Source organism: Tursiops truncatus, chromosome 11, assembly GCF_011762595.2.
Source record: "Tursiops truncatus isolate mTurTru1 chromosome 11, mTurTru1.mat.Y, whole genome shotgun sequence".
NCBI lineage: Eukaryota > Metazoa > Chordata > Mammalia > Artiodactyla > Delphinidae > Tursiops > Tursiops truncatus.
In genome coordinates, this window is record NC_047044.1 from 80,597,565 (window position 1) to 80,612,506 (window position 14,942).

The 14,942-nt window shown below is 38.7% G+C and overlaps 2 protein-coding genes across 15 annotated transcripts in view; one reads left to right on the top strand and one right to left on the bottom strand.

The window, feature by feature from the left end:
- TM7SF3 (transmembrane 7 superfamily member 3) overlaps positions 1–970 on the top strand; it is a 34,972-nt gene extending 34,002 nt beyond the window's left edge. For both annotated transcript variants that reach the window (XM_033866976.2, XM_019937969.3), the window contains one exon: positions 372–970. In XM_033866976.2, coding sequence (XP_033722867.1) covers positions 372–634 — 263 coding nt within the window. In that variant the 3' untranslated portion in view covers positions 635–970. The remainder of the gene's footprint in view (positions 1–371) is intronic.
- Positions 971–9,746: 8,776 nt separating this feature from the next.
- FGFR1OP2 (FGFR1 oncogene partner 2) overlaps positions 9,747–14,942 on the bottom strand; it is a 32,776-nt gene continuing 27,580 nt past the window's right edge. For all 13 annotated transcript variants that reach the window (XM_073788935.1, XM_073788930.1, XM_073788936.1 and 10 more), the window contains 2 exons: positions 13,475–13,588; positions 9,747–11,770 (listed from right to left, as the gene is read on the bottom strand). In XM_073788935.1, the coding sequence (XP_073645036.1) occupies positions 11,633–11,770; positions 13,475–13,588 (252 nt within the window). In that variant the 3' untranslated portion in view covers positions 9,747–11,632. The remainder of the gene's footprint in view (positions 11,771–13,474; positions 13,589–14,942) is intronic.

Below are 14,942 nucleotides of genomic sequence, written 5' to 3' on the forward strand. Positions count from 1 at the left end.
GTACATTTGTGAGATCACTGCCTTTCCCCCCCACCTCTGGAGAAACACAGCAAACAGCAAACAGCTGTGTCTGTGGGCACTAGTCATAAAATATTGGAATGCCAAGGGTCCAAACAACTGATTCCTTTACAACCTGTCTGGACTTTGAAATGCCGGTAATTGGAAACTCCTATTTTAAAATGTAAGACCATAGCTTCCTCACTTATTCCTTGGCTGGTGAGGAAATACACGTATGTTTGGACAAACTTACCAGAAAGTCTAATATTCACGGAGAAAAGATGATACAGGTTGAGGCTATGAAATGTTGTCTTCGATCTGTGTTAGGTTTTAAAATACAAGAGTTCAAACTGTGCTTCTCTACCATTCTTTAGACTTTATTATCCTGGCAGTATGGGGCATGCTGGCTGTAAGTGGAATTACGTTACAGATTCGAAGAGAAAGAGGGCAACCGTTTTTCCCTCCCCACCCATACAAGTTATGGAAGCGAGAGCGTGAGCGCAGAGTGACGAACATCCTGGACCCCAGCTACCACATCCCTCCACTGAGAGAGAGGCTCTACGGCCGATTAGCCCAGATCAAAGAGCTCTTTCAGAAGGAACAGCCAGCTGGAGAAAGAACGCCCCTGCTTCTGTAGATGCGGAGGGCTTGGTCAGTGCAATCTTGAAGTACAACCCAGGTACCGCCTCAGATTGGGTGTTGCTGCCTTGCTGCTTCAGCAGTCTCTGGGGCAAGTCTGCTAAGAAACCAGCTTCTGTGTCTGTGCTTTGTACAGTATTGTGGTCTCCTTATTGATACAGGGTAAGGGTATACCAGGGAGATGACAGTAATTCTAAGTGAGAGGGAGAAAGATGGCCAAAAAGTTGGTGGTAGGGAGGTTCTTCCTTATTATAAAATACGTAAGGCATTACCTTTTGGTTTATAAATATATGTCAACTTATTCCATTAAATAGATACACTTAAAAAAAAAAAAGGAACTTGAAAACAGTGGTTCTCTTGTAAAGCCCTGGTGTTTTGTTTTTTTTTTTATAACACCTTGAACAATTCTGTCACCTGAGTCTGTCCAAACTCGGGGGCCAGGGCACGGAGAGTGGTTTAATTTAAGGGTTGGATTGAACTTTTATTTGTCACTCTGTTTGGAGCTTTGGGAATTTGAAACTGGGCCTTTGAACTTCAGAGTACAAAACAGGGAAAACTAACTTATTTTCTTACTGATAGCAGTCTGATTACTTAGTTGCATCTTTCTTAGTATTATATATTATCAAAAAGTACCCTTCTTTTGTTTATGGTAAAATACATATTTACTGTATCGATCATTTTTTAAGTATATAGTTCAGTAGGTACCCCTCGTGTTTGCCTTTTATTGCTTAAAATGGTATTTTAAATAGCTAAATTATTCCAATTATTTGAAAGTAGCTCCATTTATATAGATAATAGAGCTTTTATATGGATGATTTATTTATATTCCAGATTAAAAAATGGCCTTTTTTTTTTTCTTTCAAGACCTTTTAAAATAGTGTTGACAGCTGATCTCTAATTGAAACTGCATTCGATGACGTATGAATTGTTTTATTTTTAGGAGACAGATTGGCTTCTAGCTTCATCCATAATCCCATTAATAGGGAAACCTTTAAAAAATTTGCATTTTGTAGTTCTTTCTGCTAAATTAGTTGTTAGAGCATTGGCACAGTTTCAGAAAATCTGTGCATGAAGCCTTTGTTTGTCCTGTCTGTGTTGTAAAGCGCTGAGGAGGGCGTCAGAAAGGACTCAGGTGTTTAATAGAGCTGCTTTCAGTGACTTGGACTCTGTAAGGAGAGTCCCTTCAGTTTTGACTTTGTTCCACCACGAGAAAGCGCCCGATGCCCTGGGCTGCATCCCTTCTCCTCACGGCCTTTTAACTGTCAGAGCCTCTGCCGAGGAGGTTCTGCCTTGCATTTAGAGCTGGGAACTCTGACGTGCCTGAGTGGCCTTGAGGTCGGTTGTGGTTGTTGCATTCCCATTTGTAAGTTAACCGCTGTTTACATGATGCTGCTTTTCTGAGGTTTTCAATGGACAGTAGGTTTCTGAAGTTTCGGGTAACTGGAAAATTTTCAACTTTCGCTCTTAAAAGTGTTCTGGTAAGGTTGAAACAAAATGAAAAAATGTATGACTAATCATTTCTTGCATTGAAAAATTATACACAGGTGTTTGTTTACTATTTATTTTGTAATCTTCACTGTTTATATAACTTCAAAAACACTTAAACTTGAAGAAAAAATGTGTTTTCTTAATAATTCGCTGTAGGGATTCTGGATTCTGCTGTACTGTTGTAAATTCTAACAAAGTTATATGGAATATGTGTGAATTTTTTCCTATACCATCAAAATGCACTGACAGTAAAGAGTATAAAGACAAAACACACTTTCTTCGAGGGGGGAGACATATTGTTTAAAATTTTTCATGCTAAGTTTTTTTTGTGAGTAATAAGTCAGTTCGTATAATTTTTTAATAATAAATACCTATTTTGAAAAAATGCTAAGAAGTCTCATTATTATAAAATTCTTATAAAATTTTTTACCAACTGTATTTTTGTACCAAAGTAACAAGACATGAGAGGACGGTTTCACAGCTATAAAAACAAAATTATTTAATCTGGACAAACAATTCTTTATTAAAAAAATCAGTTTAAGTATAAATTGAATGATAGGAAATGAACAAAATATGGGATAATGTGTTAAAAGTTATATCCTTTGGGGCTTCCCTGGTGGCGCAGTGGTTGAGAGTCCACCTGCCGATGCAGGGGACGCGGGTTCATGCCCCGGTCCGGGAAGATCCCACATGCCACGGAGCGGCTGAGCCTGCGCGTCCGGAGCCTGTGCTCCGCAACGGGAGAGGCCACAACAGTGAGAGGCCCGCGTACCGCAAAAAAAAAAAAAAAAGTTGTATCTTTTGTTAAAAGGAAAGCTGATGTCTTTAATGCATTAGTTTGTGTTGGTATCTTTAGTACTTCAGTTGTGTCAAACAAGAAAAATAGTGTTGCTGGAAACTTGGCTCTACTATTTAAATGTTTTGGTTCTGATTAACCTATTGTAGATTAGCTACTAGGTTGCCAAACCACAGCAGCTAACCGGTGCTATAGACCAGTTGAGTTTTATATAAATTGGGATAGAAAACTGATTCTAGCAAAGAAATTGCTAGAATATTAGACCAGGAGTGAACTTCAGAGATAATGTTAACTGATCTTAACATGTTATCATGTTATTTCATACCTGAGGCAATTCTTAACCGAGGAGTAAATTATATGAAGTCACAGTTATCAAATAATTGTGCCCAGACCAAAATTTGAGAACTCCCTATCCAAATGTGCTTTATACTCTGTCATAATGAAAATGTAATTCATTGGCTATTTTCAGTTTTCTTCTGCTGCTGAATTGGTAGGAAGCTCGTATGCTCCTAATATTGCCATGATCTCTACTTTTGGGGAGTTATTAACTTTACACAGTGAAAACATGTTTTTCCAAGTTAATTCTCTTTGGTCGTGGACCATTTCCTGTTCATTACAAAGTACATGATAGATACTTAAAATTTCCAATATCCATAAGTATTTCTCCACAGCAGCATTTGTAAAGAATTTTTTGGTATAAAGTTCACTCCTTGATGATGTACTTGATACCTGTTATTAACCTTCATTAAAACCCCAGAATTCTTGGCTAATCTCCTGAGAACTGGGTGGAGGCTTTCCCATTGTGCTACAGCCCTTCTTGGGAGGGAGGCTACCTGTGTTTTCCTTTTTGATATGGGCTGAGTTGTGTTCCCCCCTCCCAATTCATATGTTGAAGCCCTCACCTCCCAGTGCTTCAATATGTGACTGTATTTGGAGAGAGGGCTTTATTAAAGAGAGAATTAAGTTAAAATGAGGCCATTAGGGTGAGCCCTTATCTAATCTCACTAGTGTCTTTACAAAAAGATTAGAACATACGGAGACCCTGGGGCAAAGTACATGTGAGGACACAGTGAGAAGGTGGCCATCTGCCAGCAGAGGAGAGAGTCCTCAGAAGAAATCAGCCTTGATCTTGGACTTCCAGCCTCCAGAACTGTGAGAAAGATTCTGTTGTTAAGCCCCCCAGTCTGTGGTATTTTGTTATGGCGGCCCTAGCAGACTAGTACACTTTACAAGTCCTTTTATCCTGATGGTTGATTGAAAGACACCTGGGCACTTTGGCCACTACGTTTGCAAGGACCACTCTTTAGGAAATTGAGGTAAAGAGGGGCTCAAGTTTAGCGGAAACTTGGGCTTACCAGGGACTACCCCATAATCATTACACGGGGGAGGCTGGCAGTTCTGTACGAAGCTGCATCACCAGGGGCAAAATTTTAATAACCGTAATACAATGAATGATAATAGTCTGATTTCGATCTCACCTTCACCCATTCACTCAATATTTTGTTGAGTTCCTAAATGCCAGGCATTGCCTTGGGGCCTAGAAGAAGATGACAAACAATACAGGCCTGGTCCCTGCTTCAGGGCTTAGAGTGTGATAAGTGAGACAGATACTAAAATAGTTACAGAAGAAGTAACAACATGCAATGAAAATCTACAATGGAATTGGGGGTGGAATCTGAGATGCTGGGGAAGAATTCCTTGAGGAAGTGACATTTAAGTGGAGATCTGGAGGAAGAGCAGGACCACAGGGAGGCTCAGTGCATTCCACATAGTGGAGGAAAAGCACCAACAAAAGCCTGGAGGCCTTCCCTTCTCACTTGGGAGGTGCCCCGGTGGAGTCTCACTTGTATGCCCACCAGTCATTATAGCCCTTCATTTTGGTGCTTGGTGGGAATCAGCTCTCCTATTCTCAGCTTTGGACATTTTGAGCAGTTGATCCAGACCAGGACGTTGTCAGGTTTTGTTTTGTTTTCTTTAAAATCGAGTAATAATTGACATATCAACACTGTATAAGTTGAAGGTGTACAACGTGTTGATTTAATACATTTATATATTATGATTATCACAGCATTAACTAACATCTCTTATCATGTCACATGATTATTTCTTTTTTTGTGGTGAGAACAGTTAAGATTTAGTTTATTAGCAACTTTGAAGTTTATAATACAATACTGTTGACTATAATCACTATGCTGGATATTAGATCTCCAGAGTGTATTTATCTTCTAGTTGTAAGTTCATACCTTTAAACATCTCCCCAGTTCCCCTACCCCCAGCCCCTGGTAGCTACCATTCCGCCCTCTGTTAGTAGGAGTTTGGCGTTATTAGATCACACGGATGAGTGATATCATAGTGTTTGTCTTTCTCTGCTGACTTATCTCACTAAGCCTAACGCTCTCAACGTCCATCCATGTTGTCACAAATGGCGGAAATTCCTTCTTTCCCATGGCTGAATAATATTCAGTTGTATACAAATGCAACATCTTTATCCATTCATCCGTTGAAGGACACTTAGACTGTTTCCCTATCTTGGCTATTGTGAATAATGCTGCAGCTGAAGTAAATTTGGGAGTACAGATTATTTTTCAATATCCTGGTTTTGGTTCTTTTTGGATATACGGAAGTGGGATTGCTGGATTATATGGTAGTTCCGTTTTTATTGTCAGTCTTCTCTTCCTCATTAAATTTTAACTGTACTACAGAACTGCACGGAGCACACCTTACCTCTTTATTTACCTTTCTTTTTCCATTCCTTCCAAGACCCTAGTGATTCCTAATGATTCCTTACAATCATTCCCTGGCAGGTAGTTCAGAACTTGAGTGACCCACAAGCTGTGGCCCTCGGAATCATTCTTTCTATTCCAGAGTCTATACATGTGAGTACAATAATATACCTGACTCTACTGCCCCTAAGGGTGAATGCCTTCCCCTGGAAGGAGGTTAAAGCATGGCCACAATTTTTTTCTTTTTGAAGTCCTTAAGGGTGAAAGGCCTATTCTGTCTCCCATGAGGTTCTCGTGGCTCCTCCTGTAATGGATTCTCTCTCCCAGACTAGCTTGAATGTGCTTGGCCTGCCTGCACTCGTGGTGCAGGATGGATGATCTGGGAGCTTTGAGGAAAGGGCTAGAGGATAAGAAGATGAATGCAGCTGCAATAAGCAAGCGAGACACATTACTAAGCCTGCCTTGGCTCCCCCATGCTCCATGGGCTGTGTTTTCAGGAATTGAACCAGTTCTCAACTTTTTAAAGTAAACTAGTTGTCTCATTTGGAGACCATCCGTGTATCAAAATTCCTTAAAATGACTAAAATATATGTATCATTAGGGCCGGGCCTAAGGTTCTAGGGCAGGGGTACCCAAGCCCTGGGCCACGGACTGGTACCAGTCCATGGCCTGTTAGGAATCAAGCCGCACAGCAGGAGGTGAGCAGCGGGTAAGCTTCATCTCTATTTACAGCCGCTCCCCATCGCTCGCATTACCGCCTGAGCTCCGCCTCCTGTCGGATCAGCGGCGGCATTAGATTCTCATAGGAGCACGAACCGTACTGTGAACTGCGCATGCGAGGGATCTAGGTTGTGCGCTCCTTATGAGAGTCTAAAGCCTGATGATCTGAGGGGGAGCTGAGGCGGTGATGCTAGTGCTGGGGAGTGGCTGCAAATACAGGTTAGCATTAACAGAGAGGTCTGACTGCACAGAGACCACAGTAAATCAATTGTTTGCAGACTCATTTCAGAACCCTATCAGTGAGTGGCAAGTGACAATTAAGCTGCATCTGGGGGCAGGCTTTAAGTCAGAATCCGACACGTATTTTAGTCCGTGCGTGGCCCACCCATTATTTTATTTACTACTTCCACCCGTGCCTCTTTCCCACACTGCGCACTTGTCTCAGTCACAGTTTTGGTAAGCCCGCAAGCTAACCCTAGCCAAAATGAGTAAAAACCAAACGTCGCTGGAGAGCTTCTTTGAAAAGGGGAAAGACACAATGATGAGACAGCAGAAGGCTCTAAGACTGCCAACAAAAAGAAAGCTGCATTTAAAAGAAAATACCAAGAGTCCTACTTAAATTATGGGTTCATTGCAACAGGTGATTCACGTCCTCCAAGCCCGCTGTGTATAATATGTGGCGACCGGCTATCCAACAAAGCCATGAAACCTTCAAAACTGCTTCGCCACGTGGAGATCAAACACCCTGCATTAAAATACAAGCCTTTGGAGTTTCTCAAAAACGAACCGTGAACACAAAGAACACAAGCAATTATTGAAGGCCACAACTTCCTCAAATGTGTCTGCACTGAGAGCATCATTCTTAGTGGCTAACCGCATTGCTAAAGCTGAGAAGCCCTTAGTATTGGTGAAGAGTTGATCCTGCCTGCTGCTAAGGGCATTTGTCGTGAACTTCTAGGAGAGGCTGCAGTTCAAAAGGTGGCACGTGTTCCTCTTTCGGCTAGCACCATAAGTAGACGAACTGATGAAACAGCAGAGGATATTAAGGCACAGTTGTTAGAGAGGATTAATGAGTCACCGAGGTCCTCAATCCAGGTTGACGAGTCTACCGATGTTGAAAACAAGGCAACAATACTCACTTTTGTGCAATATATTTTTCAGGAGGATGTGCATGAGGATATGTTATGTGCACTTTTGTTGCCAGCCAACACCACAGCTGCAGAACTATTCAAGTCTTTGAATGATTGATTACATATCAGGAAAACTGAATTGGTCACTTTGTGTCGGTATATGCACAGACAGAGCGGCTGCCGTGACTGGATGGCTTTCTGGTTTCACTACTCAGGTCAAAGAGGTCGCTTCTGAATGTGAGTCTATGCACTGTGTCATCCATAGAGAAATGCTGGCTAGCCGAAAAATGTCACCTGAACTTAACTGTTTTGTAGGATGTGATTAAAATTATCAACCACATTAAAGTACATGCCCTTAACTCACGTCTGTTCACGCAGCTCTGTGAGGAGATGGGTGCAGAGCACACACGTCTTTTCCGATACACAGAAGTGAGATGGCTTTCTAGAGGTAGATTACTGGCCAGAGTTTTTTTTACAAGAGCCGCTCCAGAGATTACTTTTAGAAAAACCATCACCACTGGCAGCACATTTCAGTGACACAGAATGGGTCGCAAAACTTGCTTACTTGTGTGACATATTCAACCTGCTCAACGAACGCAATGTCACTTCAGGGGAGAATGACAACTGTGTTCAAGTCGGCAGATAAAGCGGCTGCCTTCAAAGCCAAACTGAAATTATGGGGGCGACAAGTGAACATTGGGATTTTTGACACGTTTCAAACATTAGCAGAGATTTTAAAAGAAACTGAGCCAGGGCCTTCTTTCTCCCAGCTGGGGCATGATCACCTGTCTCAGCTTTCAAGAGTTTGAGCATGACTTCTTAACCACAAAAGCCCGAACTGGGAAGGAATGGATCTGTGACCCATTTGTGAATAAGCCAGGTGAATTGACTTTGTCCGTGCTAGAAGAGGATCAACTGCTTGAGATCGCAAATGACGGTGGCCTTAAAAGTATGTGTGAGACAACTTCAAATCCCCATACGTTCTGGATTGAAGTCAAGGTGGAATATCCTGAGATTGCCACAAAAGCACCGAAAGGCCTGCTTCCATTTCCAGCATCCTGTCTTTGTGAAGCAGGGTTTTCTGCAGTGACGGTGACCAAAATGAGATCACAGAGTAGATTGAACATAAGCAGGACACTTGGGTGTCACTGTCTCCCATCCCCCCCAGATGGACCATCTAGTTGCAGGAAAACAAGCTCAGGGCTCCCACTGATTCTGCATGATGTGAGTTGTATAATTATCTCATTATATATTACAATGTAATAAGACTAGAAATAAAGTGCACGATAAATGTAATGCGCTTGAATCATCCTGACACCAGCTCCCCACCCGACACCCCCGCCGTCTGTGGAAAAACTGTCTTCCACGAAACCAGTCCCTGGTGCCAAAAAAGGTTGGGGACCGTTGTTTTAGGGGACTAATTTCAGGGATGGGATTGAAGGCCTTTCTCTGAAAAAGAAGACAAAAGATGCACTCTCTCATTTTGCTTATTAACGTCGGAAGGTTTTTCCAACAGAGGACAACTTCCCATTCCACAAGTAGAGCTACTCAACCTTTCTTCCAAACCAGCTCTCCCTCCTGAATCCCTTCGATGATAGATACCAGTGATTTTCTTTCTACTGAATAGAGATGGTTTTCACTTCTTGTATTCTATACATGCTAGAGTCTGCATGAGCTAGGAACAAAAACCTTATCATCACTGAGGCAGGTCTTAAAATGAACATATTCTAGGGGAAGTTAGTATTTGAGAAATTCATTCACTTGCTCTCACATCAGCCTTTGGTTTGACAGGCCAGAAGTCTGAAATCAAGCAGGGTTGGTCCCTCCTGGAGGCTCTGAGGGAGCCAAGGTCACTCCATGCATCTCTCCTGGCCCCTCATAAACCTTAGGGCTCCTTGATTTGCAAAACCCTCTGCCTCTGTCTTCACATGACTTTCTCCTTGTGTGATTCAAATCTCCCCCTCTCCTATAAGGACAACAGTCATTGGATTTGGGGCCCATACTAAATCCAGGCTGATCGTATCCTGAGATCCTTAAATCTGCAAAGACTCTATCTGCAAGTATGCTCTCATCCACACGTACAACAGGTTAGGACCTGGGCATACTTCTGGGGGACACTATTAAACGCACCACAGATGATCAAAAGGTCTGCCAAGTCAGCAGTAAGTTGCTGGCCAATTCCTAAGAAATACAGATAGAAGCTGTTGCTAAGTACTAAGTTTCTGGTAAGAAAAAATAAACTTGGAGACCATACCAATTTTAATCGCTCATCTTTATTGATAAAATAGGTTCCTAGTAGTACATATTCTCAGACATAAATTTTAAGGTTCTGCTTAAAAAAAAAAAGTATGGGCTAGAACACTTGCTATATAATAACATAAATGTCTTTAAACACCAAGTTCTTAAAATAATATCCAAGTAAGAAGACCAAGAATAAATTAAATCAACTTATCTGTTTACAAAAATAATTATTTATCAAGTAATGTTTTATAATAGAGCTGCCCCAATGAATTGCCTCAGACTTACTCTCAATTGTGTAGCTTATTTCAATTCTGACTTGGGATAAAAACTCTATGAATGAATGTGGCATCAAACTAAAGGATACTTTCCCCAAAACCAACAGAAAAGTTGAAAAATAAAAACTGTCACTTGTTTACCAAATAACAATTAAGGCCTCTGAATGAGAAAAGAAATCTATTTAATGTTTGGGCCATTAGCCCTTTTCTATTCAATCAGTCCCATCAACCCCACTTTCCCCAAACTTAAGATAAAAAATTCGGAAGTGAAAAGTAGTTTTGAATTTTACCAATATATGAAATTATACATAAAAGTTACCATGTAAATATTACTTTAACAAATTATATACTCCAAAGTAGAATTTTCTACTGTGCTATTTTTAATATATATTTAATGTGAGTACAGTATATTTAATAATCATATTTGACACTCTTACCTTTTCTTCTATAATCACGACAAAACATGAAAAATTTAGATTTCAACTGATGTTAAAGCACATTTCTATTTCTAGCAGCTTTTAAAAATTTATATACTGGATATATATTCTGTAAAAAATAAAACAAATACTTATAAATCCAGATTTCCCCCTCACCACCCCCTAGCCCTTTGACTGAAAGGTTACAAGGAACATCTTGTAGGTTATGAGAACCAGATGGAACTTAAGAATAGATCTAGAAAAAAATTTTTTTTATATTTTAACTTACTGTTTCTATATGTCTTAAGCGTAATTACTTAAGGAAAAAAAAAAGGTTTTGAGGCAGAGGAATTCCCAATTTACTTTGAAATTACCATACTTATCTTGCTATATCAAACATTTCAACTGTTAGCTAAATGAACTACATAATATCCTTAAAGATCAAACAGAGAAGAGAAAAATCTCATCTCCATTACTGATTTAGAACCAAAACTTATTCTTTCAAAGAAGTAGATTAACCTACTAAATATGTCTCTTATAAGCTCTTCTTTCTTAGAAAGTAGTATTCCTTCTCTTTCATTCCTGAAATATTTCATATACTTAAGCAAATCATGGACAACTGTTAGTATTAATTAGGATAAATTAGCTAAAATTAAATTACCTCTTTTATTTATGGTGCATATAAAACATTCCTAAGTCTTTCAAACTGAACTTTCTTTGACAAAAATTTAAATTAATGAGAAGGTAGATAGGCAATCATTAAAGCTGAAGTCTCATGGTACATAAGCTACTTGCTAACTTTCACCATACAGCGAGGATATAATTTAGTATGACGATTTTCCATTCACAATTCTGTGGCAAAATTTGTATTTTAAAATTGGGATGTTTCTATTAATTCCCAGACACTTGTTGGGCATATTCATGTTTATCCAAGTGTCAACCAGAAAGCCAGCAGCACTGCTGAAAGCTCTTGATACATTCAGCAGTCACTGTGAAAATCTTTAACTTGTTCACCAGTTAACAAAGGCTTAGTTTCTATTTTTCAATTATAGTTTGGAATAACGTCTATGACCATTAACTATGCATTTTCTTGTTGCTGTCTTTTAAAAATGTCATTGCCAGTGCACTGTACATATTATAAAAAATAAAACAAAGGGCAGCTTGAGATGGATTTTTCTGTTAATTCATTCACAGACTTAAAAGCTCTTCAGCTCTTCCTCAGACTCAGGTCACTATTGGTCACTAATGCTGATAAAGATGTACTTTCCGACACATCATCTTTTCTAAGATTCAAGAATGATTCTCGAGTTATTTGAAGGATCTCTCTCAAGCCTTTATTTTCTTGCTATAAGAAAGCACAAAAACAAAGAAGCAGTCACCGAGGTGGCTACAAGAGTACAAACATATCTTAAGAAAAGCCAAACACATGAAGGTATGATAAATAAAAAGCAAGTACTGTAATTGGCAGAAATGTATTCAATGATATATGCAGCTGAAGTTGACAACTTGAATCCACGGAACACTTTTTTAAAGAGGTAGGAATCATGTATTCAATGTCTTCCACCACTGAAAAGCCTTTTTATTTATGCAGCTGTAACTGTAGACAGAACCTCAGAAACAGCCCTATTTTATAATCACAGTATAGAAAATCACAGTAAGAAAATAACACCTAGATTTATATTTGTGTAAACTCAGAAAGTCTGAATAATACCCTGGGGCTAAAAGCTCTCAGTACTTTAGTAATTTGATTATTTCCATGATAGCATGGAATGCAGGGCAAGGCCTGGTTTGCTTCCCTCACTGGAATTTAACAGCAGCAGGGCTGGCTGAATAGATTGTGATATTTCTTAGAAGGAAAGTTAAGTGACCAAATCTAGCACTGGTAAACAACTTTGCCTTTGCCCTTTCCTTCTAGATTAGTTACTGCAAGAAATTTTTAGACATTTACAAATAACTCTCATAAGTTATTCTCTACTGCTTTGTCTTTTGGTCTTACTTTCTAAGTTTCAATGGTATAAATAAAGCAGAGATCAGCAAACTATGGCCTGGCTTGAGTGAGGCCTGTTATTGTAAATTAAACTTTACTGGAACACAGTTGAGTCCAATCTTATTTTTTGTGTGTATAGCTGCTTTTTCATTACAATGCCAGAGGTGAGTAGCTACAACAGAGACTGCCTGTTTGCAAAGCTTAAAAGATTTACTATCTGGCCTTTTACTGAAAAAGTTTGCTTACCTTTGTTATAAAGAATGAGAGAACTTTGTACACTTAGAGAAATCATTTTTGGCCCTCTATAACCAATTTCTCCACCACGATTTCAAAAGAAAGGTTTTAAAAGTATAAAGGTCTACTCTACTGATTTCAGTTATTCAACAATGACTTGTGCTTCTGCTACCACAAAATAAAGGACAGATGCGATAAAAGCTTTTATATTCCCCAGAAAAATACAAGTGGCCAAAGAATATGATTTGTGGACTGAAAACATTTCTCCCTGCATCACTGTGACCTCTAATAAAATAAAGATATTAAAAAAAATTACTAAACTGAAGAAGTATATTCACCTAATAACAGAAGAGACACAGGATAAAAAACAAATCAATTTTCTCAATTACTGGTATAAGTTTACTATTGATCCTAGACTCTTGCATTACTATATAAATGGTCTTGCATTATACACCCATATAACCAGTATCCAGATTAGGAAAAAGAACATTACTAGTATCCCAGAAAGTGTGTGTGTATATATATACATATATATACATATATTATTTTTTTAAGATTTTTTTGGGACCATTTTTAAGGTCTTTATTGAATTTGTTACAATATTGCTTCTGTTTTTTTTTATGTTTTGGTTCTTTTGGCCACGGGGCATGTGGGATCTTAGCTCCCTGACCAGGGATCAAACCCGCACCCCCTGCATGGAAGGTGAAGTCTTAACCACTGGACCGCCAGGGAAGTCCCCAGAAAGTATATATTTTAAAGTGGGATATATTTTCTGGCATAAATCTTTGTATAGACAGTTTTCACCTACATGTGCAATTTAAAACTTACCTCAAGTTGAAATATTCGTTCCTGTTCCCTGCAACCCTGTTGCTCATCGATTTCAATGGCTTTCCTCATTACTGCTGCCATTTCAGTTATCTGGTCAACGTGTGCTTGTAATTCCTGAAAAAAAAGAGATGGAAGTTGTGAATCAGTGAAATACTTTTTTAAAATTTTTGGATCCTCCCCTTTTTATAAAATCTGCATTGCCACTTAATATGAATGTAATGTCTTTTCATTGCCATTTAACATAAATGTAATATATCAAACATATTTACAAGAAAGTTGACTGACCATGAATGTGCTTTTGAAGTCAGATTTCTGTTAGGACTAGGATTAAGGATAAGCAGCACAGCATATCTAAACCCGTAAACAGGAAAAATACTCATTTCACATTCCTCTCACCACAAATGATCAGCAACTTTCTTTTCTGCACCTACATACCCATTGACCAAAGTAATGGGAAAGATAAGCATTCAATCTCTTTTCCTCACTGAAGTCTTCATGATTTAAAAATATTTTCTGTATTTTCCATGCCTAAAAATTCATCTCAATTCAATCCAGAACCTCTTCTAGATTATAATCCTCATTGAGAGCAGGAACTGTACATTGCTTATATTTGCCTACTATTTAATGTTAGGTACATAATAGATAATAAGTATTGAGTAAAATGAACAGAGTTCTTCTTTAAAGTATGGAATATTAACTGGCCTTCGCAAACTGTTCAAAATATAATTTTAGTATAAAATAGACATCCACATTTGTTTGGCACAGCAAGTAGCATAAATTTCTTCCAATCTCATTCTCTTATTCTTTTTTGCATACCTACGATGAGCCAGGCACTGTGCTAGGTGACAGGAATATGAAGCCTGTTAAGAAATGTTCCCTGATTTCAAGGAGCTTACAGTCAATGAAACAGACAGACAAAAGGTTTATAATCAACAAACATGAGAATAATACTTTTTTAAATGAACAAGTTCTACAGACCATTGTTCACTAGCAACTGAGGGTCATTTTATTATACTAAGGACAAAACAAATATAAAAGTTAATAGCTCCCCAAATAAACACTGTCTCTTAAATAGTTGTATATACTCTGTAAAAAGTATTTGAACAAGACCCCCCAAAACCTACAAAACTAGTAAACTATGGAAGGAATATAATAGAGAATAGGAATATCTTTAGCAAACCACACATTTAATATCTTCTTAACCAACAAAAATACAGATCCTTATATTATTTTAACACAATCTATAAAAAGCTGGTACGCAGGAAGAAGTCAAAATAAAAGATTACGCTGTCCACTATGGCACTATTTAAATTGAAATTACTTGAAGTCAAATACAATTTTAAGAAATTAACAATTCAGCCCCTCAGGTCGCACTAGTCACACATCAAGTACTTAATAGCCACATGTGGCTGGTGGCTTCCATACTGAACAGCATAAAGAACATTTCCATCACTGCAGAAAGTTCTAT